The following is a 15,339-nucleotide window of genomic DNA, read 5'->3' on the forward strand; positions in this document are numbered from 1 at the left end:
TAGCCTCTTTTTCGTGTCTGAAGAAGAGTTGCCGGGGAGCTGGGGAGGGCTGGGAGGGCTCTGGCACACTCGCTGTTCCTCTCACCCTCAGGAAAAAATGGCGCCGCCCCACGCAGGCCACCGGGGGACGGGGCGCAGCTTGCGGGTGCCCAAAGAGCGCGACGGCCATCGGCCAATGAGAGCGCTGCGTTACTGCAGAGTCGGGCAGGACTGACACTGTCCCGCCAATCAGAAGCGTTGACCTTCCGTTGCTAGGAGGCGACGGCGAGAAGGAGGGCGCTGGGAGGTGCTGCTCGGCGCTGCCTCAGGTGGGGGACCCGGGCGGCGTGGCCGTTGCCCCGAGCACCGGCCGTTGGGGCCAGAAACGGGGGGCTTTGAGCGTGGCGGGGGTGTGGAGGCGCCTGACCCTGACCCTGACCCTGGCGCGGCGGAGGCGGGGGGGGGGGCCTTCGCCCGGGGCCTTCCGGGCCGCGGCTCGGTCGTCCGGTACGGGCGTGACGGGAGGGCCCGGCTGGGCGGAGATGTGCACCAGCACGAGCAGTGCCCTAAAAGCCTTGGCAGTCGACGCGTTGGGTTTTCTGCTTGCAAAGGAAAGATTCGTATTTCACAATTATGTTAAAAAGAAAATTATTAGTTAAGTTGTGTTTAAAAAGTTATTGATTCAGTTGTGCCTAGCTTTAAAAGCAAAGGTGTAATGGTGAGGAACAAACTACCTCTGTGCGATGAAATCTTAGTGAATTACTGTATCCTGGGCCCTAGGATGAGACCCCACGGTAAACGATAAAAGTATTAAGCTTTGCACTTGTGCAATATAAGGTGTGGTGAAGCTGTGTGTTTTCTGCCAAGTACCTTTCTTCCTACCTGGTAGTCTTTTGTGTGCTTATATAATTTGACTAAAATATTAAAAGTTAGGAGGTGACAATGCAGTCTGGTTTGTTAATCTTTCAGGGGGATTGAAGATATGCAGCTGAGATGACTCTTCAGGAAATGGTGAATCAGGCGGCTAGCCTGTACTCTGATAGAAAAGCAGTTTGGTTTGATGAATGCAACGACAAACCTCCAACGTTCTACACATATGCGACGGTGGTTAAGCTTGCCATGGAATTAACAGCTTTCCTTCAAAAGCACTGTGATCAGCAAAGAAAATGTGAAATAGGCCTTTACTGCTATCCAGGAATAAACTTACCGTCTTGGATCTTAGGGTAATGGTTTGAATGCTTGCGTTCTGTGTTGGTTTTTTAAGGGTCATCTCTATTAAAACAAATTTTCAGTTTGTTTATATTTGTAATAACAACAAAAATGCAGTAATACAGTAGTAGTGCAGTCAAGAGGCACTGGAGTCTTGCATTCTTTAAGAAAAAAGATGGCAGTATTATCATCTTTTGAAAAGCCACTGCTAAAGTTTTTTTGAATCTTAAGTTCATTGATCTGAAGTGTATGTAACTATATCCATTTTTTAAAAAGCGTATGATTAAGCATATTTATAGAGATATAAAAAATTAATGACTAGTGTCTTTGTTGTGTGTGTTTAAAAATGGAGCTGATCTAACAGAATACAATGAGTATGCAGGTTTTTCAATGTAATCTTGTCTTGCTAGCAAAAAAAGATGCGTTGAAAATAAATTTCATGCTTTAAGCTAATTGAGTATACAGTTACAGCTCCGTTACAAATATTGTAGAAAAAAGTAATGAGCAGTGCAGCACTAGAGTGACATTGATTATTTAATGGCTAGGAAATTGAAATGTTTGTCATCTCAACACTCGATAATTCAGCAATTTAAAAAATCCTACTTCTGCTGATGAATTCTAATGTTGTATCCTTTATATATGTATCTTTTATATCCATTGCATTTATGACGTAATATAGAATCCCAGCATCGCAAGCTTATTTTCTTCAGCTGATATACAGCAGTGGTTGTGCTTCTTAGTGGGATGATCTGTGTCAGTATTTTCCTATTGTCACACTGCACCTAAAATACATAATAGTGCAAGAAGATGTATGACGGTTGACTAGAAAGATTTCAGTGAAGTGTGTGAGCAAATGCTGTAATTGTAAACCTTCCAGAAGCGCTAAGGAACTTTCTCGCTCATCCAGAAACACTTTTCCCCCAGTCCAGCAGTGGAGCAGGTTGCCCAGATATATTGTGCAGGCACCATCCCTGGAGGCTTTAAAGACCTGACTGGATAAAGTCCTGAACAACCTGGTCTGGTGTCACAGCTGGCCCTGCTTGAGCAGGAGGTTGGACTAGGCATCCTGAGGTCCCTTCCAACCTGATTTATCCTGTGTCCCAATGAACTGAGCAGCAACACAGTTTTCTTTTGCTGTGTGACTGGTAACTACCGGGGCGTTTTGATCCTTACGGCTATCGTTGCTGAGTAATTAACTGCTGTGTATGATGCAGGGCAGGCTTAAGTGCTTACTGATACCAGTGGCTATTTGAGTACTCAGAATGCTGCGGTTTCCAAGTCTTCGTTCTGGATCTCGTCTTACTGCAGTGATAAATCACTTGCACGAAGACGAAATATAACTAATTGTACGTGGGAACCCAGCCTTAGAACAAATGTGAAGATCTATGGGAACCGTTCATATTTTAGCTGCCACTTACTCATCTTGGCTTTTTGTGGCATTAATAAATTCAAGTGCTTGTCTTTATCAAATGGAGCCACTAGAGGGGGGGATTGGAATGAACAATTGTTGAGGGAGCACTACAATGTAAAGCGCAGTGGATGAGAGCAGAATGATACTTGGTGTTCCTCTGTTTATTAGGGAAAAATCTCCAGTATGTGCTCAGATTCTCTTCTGGATTCTTTAGACTAGTGAGAACAGAAAGTGTTTTCAGTGTGGAGACTTTCGGTGGGTTTTTTTTAATATGTTTACACATGTTGTATAAATGAAAAGCTTATATTTCTGTTTTATTTTGTACATGTATAAATGAAAAGCTTATATTTCTGTTTCTAGTCAATAGCAGAAGCTTTTAAAATGTGGTGCTGTTGATGTCAGTGATACCTTTGTCATCACCAACCTGCATGGCCAGAAATAATGTTGAATGTTTTCATCTAGCTTTAATCTTTTTCCTTGCTGTAAAATACCAAAAGGCAACACTGATTATAATTTTCTTCCTACTTCATTTCCAATAAAATCTTTGAAAGTCATGTTATGGCTACATTTTCTGGCCCTGGGAACTATAAAAGTATAAAAGAAATGTTAGTGAAATTTAAGAGGATTTTCTTAATTTTTAAAATAAGTTTAAAACATTTTTGTCTTGTTAGAATCCTTCAAGTTCCAGCTGCCTATTCTCCTATTGATCCAGATGCACCACCAATGTTATCCACTTACTTCATGAAGAAAAGCAATCTTCAGTATATTCTTGTTGAGAATGACAAAATAAATGTAAGTGTTCAGGCTTCTACTGGAAGCATTAAAGGGCAATCTAGAAATGTGTAGCTATTTAGATTGTATTCTGTTTTAATAAGCTTGGATGGTGTTGTTTCTTCATGTCAAGAGGTTGTCTTTCTCATTCAGAAAAAGAACACCTTTAAAATTAGAAGTACAAAGTGCTTCTCCTCTTCTTAAAAAAAAAAAATAAAAATAAAAAAAAAGCCTACTTTCCTATTGCAGTATTGTCCAGGCAAGCTTGTTGGGCACTTGCATTGGAAGGCTTTTCCAGGCTTGTTTCTCCATATGTCAAAGGTGAAAGTTGGAAATCTTTGCAGTAGTTGAAAATAACTCCTGCATTTAATTCTTTGGTTTCCTTTTGTCCAACTCCTCCCAAATCTTACACCCTCACTCATTGCAAAGGGAATAGACAAGATTGGACCACCTAGTTATAATTCAGAGTTCTTTGTCTTCTGCAGAATTCTTTTGTATATTTTCTCTTTCTTTTCATTATTTGCTCAGAGAATTGATTATTTCTCATTTATAAGGTCTGTGTTCACTCATATTTAGTATATAAACATGCATGAGCTTAAAACTGTCTGATGTGTGTCCTCCAAAAGTAGAGGGATGAAGAATCACAGCTTGTTTGTATGAAACGCTGTTTCATATTTCATTGCATACAGTAGAACAATAAGAGTGCATCCTGAGTTCTGCTGTGTAAATTGTTTATTTTCTTTTACAGAAATTCCAGATGTCCCATGTTGGTTGGTTTTACCAGAATTCTTCCACAATAGAACATATTGGTTTAACTCTCTTCCAAATGAGCTTGAGCAACACTGATTTAAATTCAGAAGTAGACGATGTGAAAAGTAAATATGAACCTTTCAAAGCTATGGGTAACTCACAGCCAGGATATACCATTTGCCCAGAGCAAACCAAAGTAAAAACATCAGAAGGAGGATACGTGGATGTTGGCCAGAAATACTCTTTAGCATACATCCTGCATACATCAGGAACTACAGGGATCCCCAAAATAGTCAGAGTGCCTCATAAATGTATAGTGCCAAATATTCAGCATCTTAAGTAAGTGTGGTTTCCAGTTTTCCTTTTAAATACTTTTACAAATTTGACATTTAGGGAGTCTTTTTAATACTTCAGAGGAATGTAGATTGGGTTTTTGCTAACACTGCTTCACTTCTTCCTCCTTCCCTGCCTTTTCAGGTTTCTTTGTGTTTGTTTCTATTGTTTCTAAACAGCATCATATAAAATTTTGTTTCTCTAAATGTTATTTTTAATGTTTAAATGGTGCTTTACCTGAATTTTTGAGGGGTGTACTTCAAATAATATGCTGTTGCTGTAAGTATTGTATTCTGGCTTGCGGCTTAAAAGAAATAGATAACAAAGTTAATTATTCGTTCACAGTTATATTTAGTGTGTTCTGTAGTTTTAAAGTCCTAATTCCTTTTTAGGCTACCTAGGTTTCTTTCTGTTTCATTTAGTTCCTTCTAAAAAAATCTATTATGGAAAATACCACCTTTTTTCTTTCTCTCTCTCTCTTTTTTTTTTTTTTTTTTTTTTTTTATATGTTGAAATATGCCCTTCAACGTACTGTATTGGTGTGTAATGTGGTGGATATCTTTGTAAAGGACCTCATTAGTTTAATCAATAGTTACAGTCTTGATGCAGGAGCTCTTGCTCAAATTGTCTGGCCTGCATACGCCTGTCTATTCAGAGTAGCCCTTGAGACCTTAGCTTTGCTAAAGCGCATTTCTTCGATGCTGCTCTTCCAGTTTGGAAGTTTTTTTAATGACACGCATCAGATTTGTAATTCCTAGCTTTCTTATTTTAGATCCATATTTGAGATCACACAGGATGATATGCTATTCCTGGCTTCTCCTCTAACATTCGACCCGTCGGTGGTTGAATTGTTCATCGCTCTGACAAGCGGAGCCTCTATTCTTGTAGTACCAAACACTATTAAAATGATGCCTGTGGAGCTGTCTGCTGCTCTATTTCACCATCACCATGTGACAGTGTTGCAGGTAGGCAACACCTAAGATAAGTGTCTTCAGTGTCTTGCTTCTCAGCTTTGCTAATGTGTACTACTTTTTCATCAGTCTAGATGCTAATGATAATAGAGCAGGAGCATTCTCCTTTGAAGGCATAGCTCATGCTATCCTTTTTGCTGTAGAGCATTAGCTGTTTAGAAAATTACCATTTGATTGAAGCTGCAAACATTTTGTGACAGAAAATGAACTAAAGAAAAAACCAACATTCATCTTAAGAAACGATTAATTCTTAAGAATTAAATTATTCTGTTAATTAAGCAGTTAGTTCCGAAGAATCTGGTAATGGAGTAACCTGTTACAGACATTTTTAGCACTTTTTAATGGGCTTGATCTTAGAGCCTTTCCTCATAAACAATTTTAAAGTTTTAATGGTAGTCTCTATGCTAAAAATACAACAACTAAACCAGTGCCATTTATAGGGTGATAAAATGTTTATCATTTTTACAATAACAAGAGCAAGAGAATAATTGATTCCACAGCAACACTTAGTGTTTTCAGGCCACCTGTTTATATGAGGCTGCATGTGTCCCTTATGTCTTGGAATAGATCATCTCCCATATGATCTCAATTTTAATAGTTTTAACGTTCATTTTTGGAAAATTTACTTGAAGTTATGAGCATCCAGCATGGCTGAATGAGCTTAGCCCTTGCCTTGTAGTGTAACAAGGTAGTTCGTAAAACTATTAATTGAGCATAGAAACTTAAATCAGGGTGTGGGGGGAAGAGTCGCTAGAAATGGATCTCACTTGTAACCGACTTTGAACAAAATGAGTATGGTGTGATTAGTCTATTAGTTGTGATGAATCAACCCCTAAGCCTTACTTTGTCACTAGTGTTGTAATCAGAAGTATTTGCACTCATAGAAATGCTGAGATTTCCTTTTCTTTTGGAGGAATGGTGGTAGCTGAGATTGTAGGGTATAGATTTAAGATTAGTGAGTAGTTAGCTGAAGATTCCACAGCAGAAAAAATCCACTAATTACAAATGCTTTGTAACTTTATTCTCTTCTCTTATTTTTATTTATTATGATTGCTATAAATCTTGATGGTGTAGATTTTCCTATCATATACAAGTTTCTTGCTCAGTTTAGCTCACTTGCTTTTAGAAAAACTTTTTTTTTTTTTTAAGCATGTTAAGTGTTAATAGAGAAAGGGGAAATCTGGTGAATTAAGGTATTTGAGATGTCTTTCTAAGAAAAGCTTGATTTTGTGATTTTTTTTTTTTTTATCATTGTCTTTATCAGTGAAGGAGGGGCTTCTCAGCTGAATTAATGACAAAAATGTTTTCCTTATAGCTTAACTGATGATGAATAATTTTATGATGTTTCTTAAATTATAGCAAGAAATTCCCTTCCCCTCTTGGCTTGCTTGAGCATACTTCAGAAATCTGAAAAGTGATTATGAGGGAGGGGAAGAGTAATCCTTTTTTCCCCCTTCTTTTCTTCACTATAACTCACTAAAGTTAAAATGATTGGTTGAAAAGTGATGGTCTTCATCTATTACTAGAAGAAAATAACCTGGTAAGAAATAATTCCATTAATTTTCCAGTCCTCTTACTAGAGAAAGTAGGCAAGAATGAGAGTGAGGTATGTCTGTTAAAATAATTTGCTGTTTCTTCCCTTCAGTGAAAGGGCTCTGCATCACCAGTAGTTTTATAGAAGTAGTTGTATTTAAGGAAGCTGGGTTTTTTCTTCTTTTTGTTTCTTTTCTTTTTCCCTTGCTCATTTTAGAGTGTGATGTGAAAGCTTTCAGAAAAACTAATCTTTGTAAACTGTTACATTTACACGAATCAGGAACAACCCAGAATCTGGCATCCTAGGAATTTTTAGTGTTATGGAAAGGTCTTCAAACGTTCTATATGCAGGTTAATCAGATGTATAGGTTATATTTTAGCTGTAACATGCTGGAATGAAGGGAAAAAAGCTCAAACAGTAACATTGAGAGAATACTGTGTCTGCTGTTTTCTGTTTCAGAGTAGTTAACATAAGAACTAATGTGCGCACACTTTAGGTAATAGCTGAGACACGACAGGGAACCCATAATGCATCTAAGTAAAGAAGAAACACTGCAGAAGAACATAGATTGGTGCTGATAGTACTCATTAAAGGCTTCACATAAGAAACAAAATCTTGCAAAACACCAGCGTGATCTATACTGGTATCTGATGGTTGATGCCATCTACTGTACGTAGATGATTGATAAATACATCTGCAATATAGCTATGCAGTGGATGTGATAAAGCAGGAAGAGGTGTACACATATACTGAAAAAATATAACAGATCTTTTTCTTACCTCTTTTTTTTTAACATGTATCATTCAGGCAACACCAACACTTCTCAGAAGGTTTGGAGCTCACATTATTAAATCAACAGTGTTGTCTGCAAATACTTCACTTCGTGTCTTAGCCCTTGGTGGTGAAGCATTTCCTGTACTGAATGTCTTGAAAAGTTGGAAGCACAACGAGAACAAAACAAGTATTTTTAATCTGTATGGTATTACTGAAGTGTCAAGCTGGGCCACTTGCTACAAGATTCCCGAAGAGGTTTTTAGTGCTGATGTTAGGTAGGAAAATTTACTGTTTTCATGGCTTGGCATGTGAATGATGAAAATCACTAGAAATAGAACCTCAGTCTCCTGTTTCCTTATGAGTGTTTATGCTGGTAGAAGTTACATTTGGTTTTTATGTAGAAATAGACTAATCCATTCTCTCTTGCTCTAATACAGCCCCCTCAAGTAAAAGTTGTTGAGCGATTCTTGAACAACAGAACTGCAGTCTGAAATTCTGTGTGCTTGTAGACCTGTTAAGTTTCACATAATGTGTCATGATGGTTTCTGTTTTAGTCATCTCTGTATCCAGACCTTTTCCTCATTCCAGCCTGTGATTCCACAGGCTGAACCTGGACTAGCCTAGTCCAGGGTGTACTGTCTCTGAATATGTGGCAGTATTGAATCAGTGTTGCACTTCTGCAGGCAAACGGCTCCTACCCAATACTCTTGCTCATCATGAGGCTTTTCCGGTGAGATCTTGCATGTTCAAAGAGAAGAAACCTAACATAGCTGTCTGAGAGTAAATAAATGGGGCTCTGTAACTCTTAATCGTAGCCTCAGAACAAAGAGATACTCACAGCTTAGCTCTATCGAGTTCAGAATGTTACGTCTGAGATTTACTCATTTTAAGCAAAAATGCTCAAAGATGACTTTCAAATGTAATCAGTAGATACATGTGTGCTTCTTACTGCTACCGTGCTTTTGCCTACAGTGTTTAAAACGCCACAAATAATCGATTAACTGGAGACTAGGTACTGTTTTTTTTCTAATATTGGATAATACACTATTCAGCAAATGATCCCACTGATATTACTTGACTAGTATGGATGACAGAAATTTGTCCAAAGTGACTGACCCAGGGTCTCACTCTGCCATTTTCACTCAATTACTGACTTTTTTTGTTCACTGTATTTTAAAAAGAGAGTTGCAGGAGTGTCAAGGTCGTGAAAGGTACTTCCAGTTAGCTCAGTGTTTTATTTGCTCTCTGAAATGTGTAATTATTCCCTGGCTTGAGTTAGACATGTCCTACGAAATGGGATGTTTTGGACAAATGATACCATGTATTAACCTGGTACTTAAACCCTTGAAGACTGAAAACGGTGGATGGTCATAAAGTGTTATTAAATTATCATGCAAAACTCATTTTCATTCTAGTTCCTCTGAGTTCAAACATTACCTTCACCTCAGTGAAACTGTTTTTTCTACTCAAAAGTTTCTGTGCCCCAGAGATAATGTGTTGTTCTTCAGTCCTAACTGAGGTGTGGTTAGAATGCTGGAAGTTTTTATAGTCTCTGACTGTTGTCTCCCACCCTTCACCTCAGAGCCTGTTCCGTCTAAGCCTCACTGCAATGGGAATTAGGATTCCTTTACAGTAAGCAGCCCCAGACACAACAAAACCAGGACCGACCATTTTATGTCGTCTTTGTTTCTTAGTATTGGTAGCACAGTTGGAGTACAGTGGGCTTTTATTTTTGCTAGCTGAATGATGAAAACTGGCAGAGTTTCTAGAGAACGCTAGAAAATGAAAAAAATAGCACAAAGTTAGTACCTTAGTGGTCTGCACCCCTCTGTTTTTTAGATAAATTTGGCAAAATTAAACGTCTAATCCCAAGTCTTTTAATAATAATCTCCAAATGAGGTGTTGTTTGTCTTTCATTTTTGCTGTTCTGTGGTATATGTAGGAATCTTGGGGTTTTGTTTGGCGATTTTAAATTCTACTCTTTTTTTTGGTTTTGTCTTTGTGTTAGGACTTCCCCATGGTATGGGGCAGACACATTGAATATCTGGGATACTTCCTCATACCTATTTGTCAAGTAATTATCTCTTGAAGCTGACCAGAGGAAGGAAAAAAAGGAGGACATTCTCACTTGGCAGAAATACACGTTTTACAAAATTTGACTGCTTTTTGGTCAACTTGAGATAAAGAATTCATTGACTGATGAGAGAAAATGAGAAGTTTCAACAGCCTAAATAACAGGAGTTGAACAAGAACTGTTAGGTTAAAATATGATACTTTATGATAGAAATTGAACTGGAACCCATGCCTAACTTCATATATTACCAAAGTTATTTGAAGTTACTTTGCTTTTTAAATTTTGCTTTACTGAAGAAAATATATTATTCTCTACTCCCACTCAGAAAAATATTCAATAAATGAGGTTCTGCAAGTGCTTGAAGAGGCTAGAGAATGAAGGGAAAGGAAGGAGTTGGTGTGCAGCTCAATAGAAGTCTAACAGATAGATGACATTGAAATTACAGTTTCTTTTATTTCAGTCTTTTCTGAAAGAGTCAACTGTACTTGTTGCCACAACATCAGTAATAAAATAGAATAAAAACTCAAACTAGGTAAGACAGGGAAAGAATGAATTAGAAAGCAGTTACACGTGTTTAAATTGGTTGAGCTTGATGGGAGTTTCAACCTGGGGGACTTAAAAACTGGATGAAACTCCTGGGCTACTCTCAGGGTATTTTAGGGTCCATTCAGGCCTTATTTTCCATCATTCTGTGTTTTTTGGTATATGATAATGAAACCCATGCACGTTGATGAGGTTTTTAATTTTGAACAAATTGAGATGTTTTTAAAGAAGAAACATTTGTGGAGAGAAGCCCCAAGCATCTTTTGCTCTAATACCAATCCTTTAAAAGACTGTATGCTAACTCATTTCTGGAACAGTTATTTTGTGTTCAGAAGGGAAAGGTTTTTACTGTTTCTCTCTTTAATGTATTTAGAACTGATTTCCCTGTACCTTTGGGATCACCGCTCCTTGGAACAAAAGTTGAGGTCAGAGATACCAACGGTTCTGCAGTTCTAGAAGGCGAGGGACAAATATTTATAGGTTATTTGATATTTCCTATCTTCTAACATACTTTCCTTAATTGATTGAGTTTTAATAGTACAGTGATCATTTTACTTGGTGTCTGCCTCTGATATACAGATTAATATAGCATTTTAAGTTCCCATTGGGCTGAGAACCTTCTGGTAGTATTTTAGGTTGTTGGAATGATGAACAGGAAATTACCATCATTTTATCTGCAGACTGTGATTTCATTATATTGACTTTTTTTCCTGCTTGCATTTTGACATTCTCAGTTGAAGTAATTTCTGTGTATTAACTGAATTAACTGCATAGCCCAATTTGTACATTGCAGAAGTTTAGACATTGATGATAATCTTTTAGTACTTTTTACAATGCTTGCTAGAGTTTAGGAGAATTTGATAAAATACTCTTTATAATTTTCATTTACAGTTAGCCATTTAATACATATGACCACGATCTTTTCTTGTGTAGGTGGTGAAGAACGAATCTGCTTTCTTGACGATGAAATAACTGTACCCCTGGGTACAATGAGAGAAACAGGGGATTTTGTAAGAGTGCAGAATGCGAAGTTGTTCTTCTTGGGTCGGAAAGACAGTCAGATTAAACGTCACGGCAAACGTTTTAATATTGGATGTTTGCAGCAGGTAATTTAACATCTAGTGGGTAGAGTATGCCAGTATAAAAGAACAGCGATAAGGAACACATCGTTATCATCAGAAATGGATACTTACTCATTTTCAGATGACTTTTAGGAGTCTAAAAGAAATTGGGAGGGTGTATTATCAAAAATCTAGTCACATAATTTAGAGAGGAGTTTGGTTCTGAGTTCTTGGAAATCTGTTTTATTGTATGGTTTCTTCCAGCAGAATTGAGAACTGTGTAAACACCTGAAAAATACTGAGCGTTGCACTGCAATGCTTGTATAGTGATTGTTCTACAAGATTGAATGGCAGACTCATGGAGTGTATCTCATTCATGTCATGTAGGCAAATAATACATGTATCTCTGAGTTTATTTTTATGTGAAGAAGTACAAACTTTAGCTACAAGAGAAGGTATTTCATAGGATGTTACATAGGAATGCAAGACAAAAATTTTAAATGTGTACTTTTTAAAGTTGTCATTTTTACTCCCTTTACTCTATGGATGAACTGCGTCTCAAAGCAAGACTAATATTTTTTAATTACAGGCTGCTGAAGATCTTTGTCAGGTAGAAGCTTGTGCAGTGACCTGGTATCAGCAGGAAAAACTTATCCTGTTTGTTGTACCCAAAGATGATTTAGAAGAGAGCGAAACACTTAAAGAACTCCAGAAAAGTCTACCAGCTCATGCAGTCCCTGATGAGCTTGTACTGATTAAAGCTTTGCCTTTAACATCACATGGTAAATGAAACAATTAAGTACCCTTGCCACTTATTTTAATGGTGTCTCTTCCTTTTTTTAATTTTATTTTTTTATTGACCAAAATCCGGTACCTGATTCATGCTTTTTAAATATGTAGATTAGATAACTAACTCCTAGTAGGAAATCATGACCACATAGTATGTTTTCTTGATAATGTTTCATTCGAGAGTCAAAGAGTAGTGGTAAAACCCATTTAGTATTAACGCTGCACATTTCTTTTCTCAGTCATTCCTGTTGCAGTCTGCAACAGAACCCTGACTTGAGCTGGGGATGGATCAGGCCTTGAAAGTGGGGTTATGTGGGAGGCTAGGGTAAATTTTCAAAAACCTTATTGGGTTCTGTGTAGGTGATTGACTGGGTAAAAAAAAAAAATACAGGTGCAGTTGAGTATGAATAAGGAAGTGTACAAGAATAAAGTGACTATTTGGGCAGAGCAAGTTTTGGAAGTGTAAATGCTAAAAGAGCAATGAAAAAAATTGTACTTTATTTTCTACAAAGGCAAAGTTGATGTATCTGAACTGAACAAGATTTACCAGAACCATCTAAACTCCAGAAGGCGTGACAGTAAGCTGAGTGGCGCAGAGGAATTGTGGGAAAGATTGCAGTATTTATGGAAGGTAGTATTTTGAGCTGCCTTTTTATCTTTGCAAGTGGATCATTATACATGTGTCAGGAATTAAACAGTTTTAAGAAGTATGACTAATGCAACCAGAACATTCTAGCTGCCTATAGATTTAAGCAGTACAGCTCTTTCTGTTCAGTTAATACTTAAATAGAGTTGTTCTGCAGTGGCCAAGAGGGAGTAATTTATGTTTCTCTCTCAGATAAAACTGCAGGCTATGAGGTATAAGCAATTAGCATAGGAAGGACGTAACCTGTCAGTAGCTTTTTAAATACTGCTTCACATGCCAAAGAAGGTATCCCTAAGGGAAACAAGGAACTGGGACATGAAAAATTTGTACAAAACAGCTACTGTGTTAGTAGAGTTTCTTGTTTCTAAATATAATTATGAAGAGTCTTTTTTAAAATAGGTGGCACAGTTGCGTAATTGTCTCTTGGACTGTCTGTTTGTATTTTTTCTGAATTTCTGTGCTAAAGACTTGTTTTTCAAGCACCTGAAAGTGGGATTTGCTGTGGCTAGGACTTGAACAAGTAAATGTAGTGAAATTAGTAACACAATTTGCCTGTGCTGATACTTACCGTATTGGTGGCTATAGAAATAATAACCCAAAGGGATGGGATGTGCCCTAGACCTATTATGGACAGCAGAAAGCGGCTTCCAAAACCAGAGGATTTGGACTTCACACCCAGATTTAACAAGCAGGGAGTGCAGTGAGAGGAGACATAGTAATTGCTGTTTATGGTAGTAACAATGCCAAATCCAAAATCCTTCATGAATTGAAGGGGTTATAGCTTCAAAAGTAGGTAGATAAGTAGGTTATTTAAATAATTCAGAAGTAAAAGATACCAGTTTATGTAAGTTTTATTAATAAAGCATCTAAACCAATTTTATCAAAAGGCATCAATGTTTATCTGAAAATTGTCATTAATAAATTGTATCAAGATTGAAAACAGCCAACAAAAATACAGCACAATTTGCTTTAATTTCTTAGACTGTAGAATTGGAATTGAGCAAAACATTTTGTAGCACAGAACTAAAACTCCCTGTTTCCTCGTTCCTCCCCAACTCTTGTTCCATCACTACCTCTATTAGCACTAACATGTTTTGTGTGATTTTTTGCAGAGTAGTGAGTTTCCTCACTTGATTTTTAGGGGGACTTCTGGGTATTCAGGTGGATTTTACCCAACTTGAGTTTTTGTGTGTGTGACATGGTGTAACACCCATGGACTGTTACCTCTTTCCTTCTTCTTTTCCCTAGTCTGTTCTGGGTCTCCTAGGTGATTCCACCGGAATTTCTAAAGATGCGGTATTTCTGTACAGTGGTGGAGATTCGTTAAAGGCTCTACAATTTTATGATGAAATTGAGATGCTAGTAGGCAAAGCTGTGCCTGGACTCCTTGAAGTTATTCTCAGCCGCTCGATTGAAGAGGTTTATAGACATATTCTTAAAATTGTGTTTCCAGATGAAGACCAATTAATGAATTATGACAATGTTGTGAAAAGAAAATTAAGTGGGAACAGTGGAGAGGACTTCCATGGAAAATATATTAAACTGAAATCTGAAAGAGGTCTTGAAGTTGCTTCAGGGTTAATTTCATTTATTGCGCTAAGCAGAGGAAATCATTTTTTTTCTATGAATTTCACCAAGTCTTTTATGCAACCCAATAACACAGTACAGGTAGGAGTGGAACTGTTACAGCAACCATCCTTTCTGCATTTAGTGACTCCAAGTATAATGAAAAGCCATGCGCAAGGGTATGAAATGGAGAACAGAATTTTAACAGTTATGAAAAAGGCAAATAAAACCGACTGTTGCTCTGTACAGCAGATCCATGCAGAATGTAGTCACGTAACAACGGCAGAGTTGGCATTATGCATAAGATGGAAGTCAAATACAAGAAAATGTGTTGATGCGTCACCACTGGTTATAATACCATCTAAAGAAGAAGTATCTGCATCTGTATATGTTGGCTCTCACTCTCATACAATGCAGGCAATTGATCTAGATTTGGGAGAAATAAAATGGGAGAAGAACCTTGGAGATCGTATTGAATCTTCTGCCTGCATATCTAAGTGTGGAAATTTCATTGTTGTTGGTACGTCTTTTGTTTTAGCCTTTATTTTAAACTTTTTTTTCTGCTAAATACAAGATGAATGACAGAGAATCTCATTTCTTACCTCTGAATGCCCTCCATCTACGCTTATCCATAAACTTCCATATCTGCTTTAGAACTAATGTATTGTAAAATAGAAACAGAAGGAATTTTCATGATAACCAGTGATGGAGCTTATCTAACATACACACTTGTTCTTTATTGTATGCCAATTTGTTAATAAGGCCTTATTAAGGAATAGTCAATGTGTACGGTTTCTTTTTAGTGGTTGATTGTGACCTTTAAACTGTTTTTTTTAAGTAGTATTTTAAATAGTAAAATGTCTTTAAAAAATTGATAGAGGTAGAAATTAGTACGTGGTGCCTCAGATTATTTTTGAGAGTTTAATTA

At 37.4% G+C, this 15,339-nt stretch overlaps 1 protein-coding gene across 1 annotated transcript in view; it reads left to right on the forward strand.

Moving 5' to 3' along the window:
* The first annotated feature begins 257 nt into the window (after positions 1–257).
* The window catches only part of AASDH (aminoadipate-semialdehyde dehydrogenase), a 21,323-nt gene continuing 6,241 nt past the window's right edge, over positions 258–15,339 (forward strand). The window contains exons 1-11 of the mRNA XM_009277408.2: positions 258–308; positions 949–1,202; positions 3,271–3,391; positions 4,119–4,459; positions 5,226–5,418; positions 7,766–8,007; positions 10,723–10,829; positions 11,283–11,455; positions 12,000–12,192; positions 12,712–12,830; positions 14,094–14,931. Coding sequence (XP_009275683.1) covers positions 973–1,202; positions 3,271–3,391; positions 4,119–4,459; positions 5,226–5,418; positions 7,766–8,007; positions 10,723–10,829; positions 11,283–11,455; positions 12,000–12,192; positions 12,712–12,830; positions 14,094–14,931 — 2,557 coding nt within the window. The 5' untranslated portion in view covers positions 258–308; positions 949–972. The remainder of the gene's footprint in view (positions 309–948; positions 1,203–3,270; positions 3,392–4,118; positions 4,460–5,225; positions 5,419–7,765; positions 8,008–10,722; positions 10,830–11,282; positions 11,456–11,999; positions 12,193–12,711; positions 12,831–14,093; positions 14,932–15,339) is intronic.

This window comes from Aptenodytes forsteri, unplaced genomic scaffold (assembly GCF_000699145.1).
Source record: "Aptenodytes forsteri isolate BGI_AS27 unplaced genomic scaffold, ASM69914v1 Scaffold65, whole genome shotgun sequence".
In the NCBI taxonomy this organism is placed as follows: Eukaryota; Metazoa; Chordata; class Aves; order Sphenisciformes; family Spheniscidae; genus Aptenodytes; species Aptenodytes forsteri.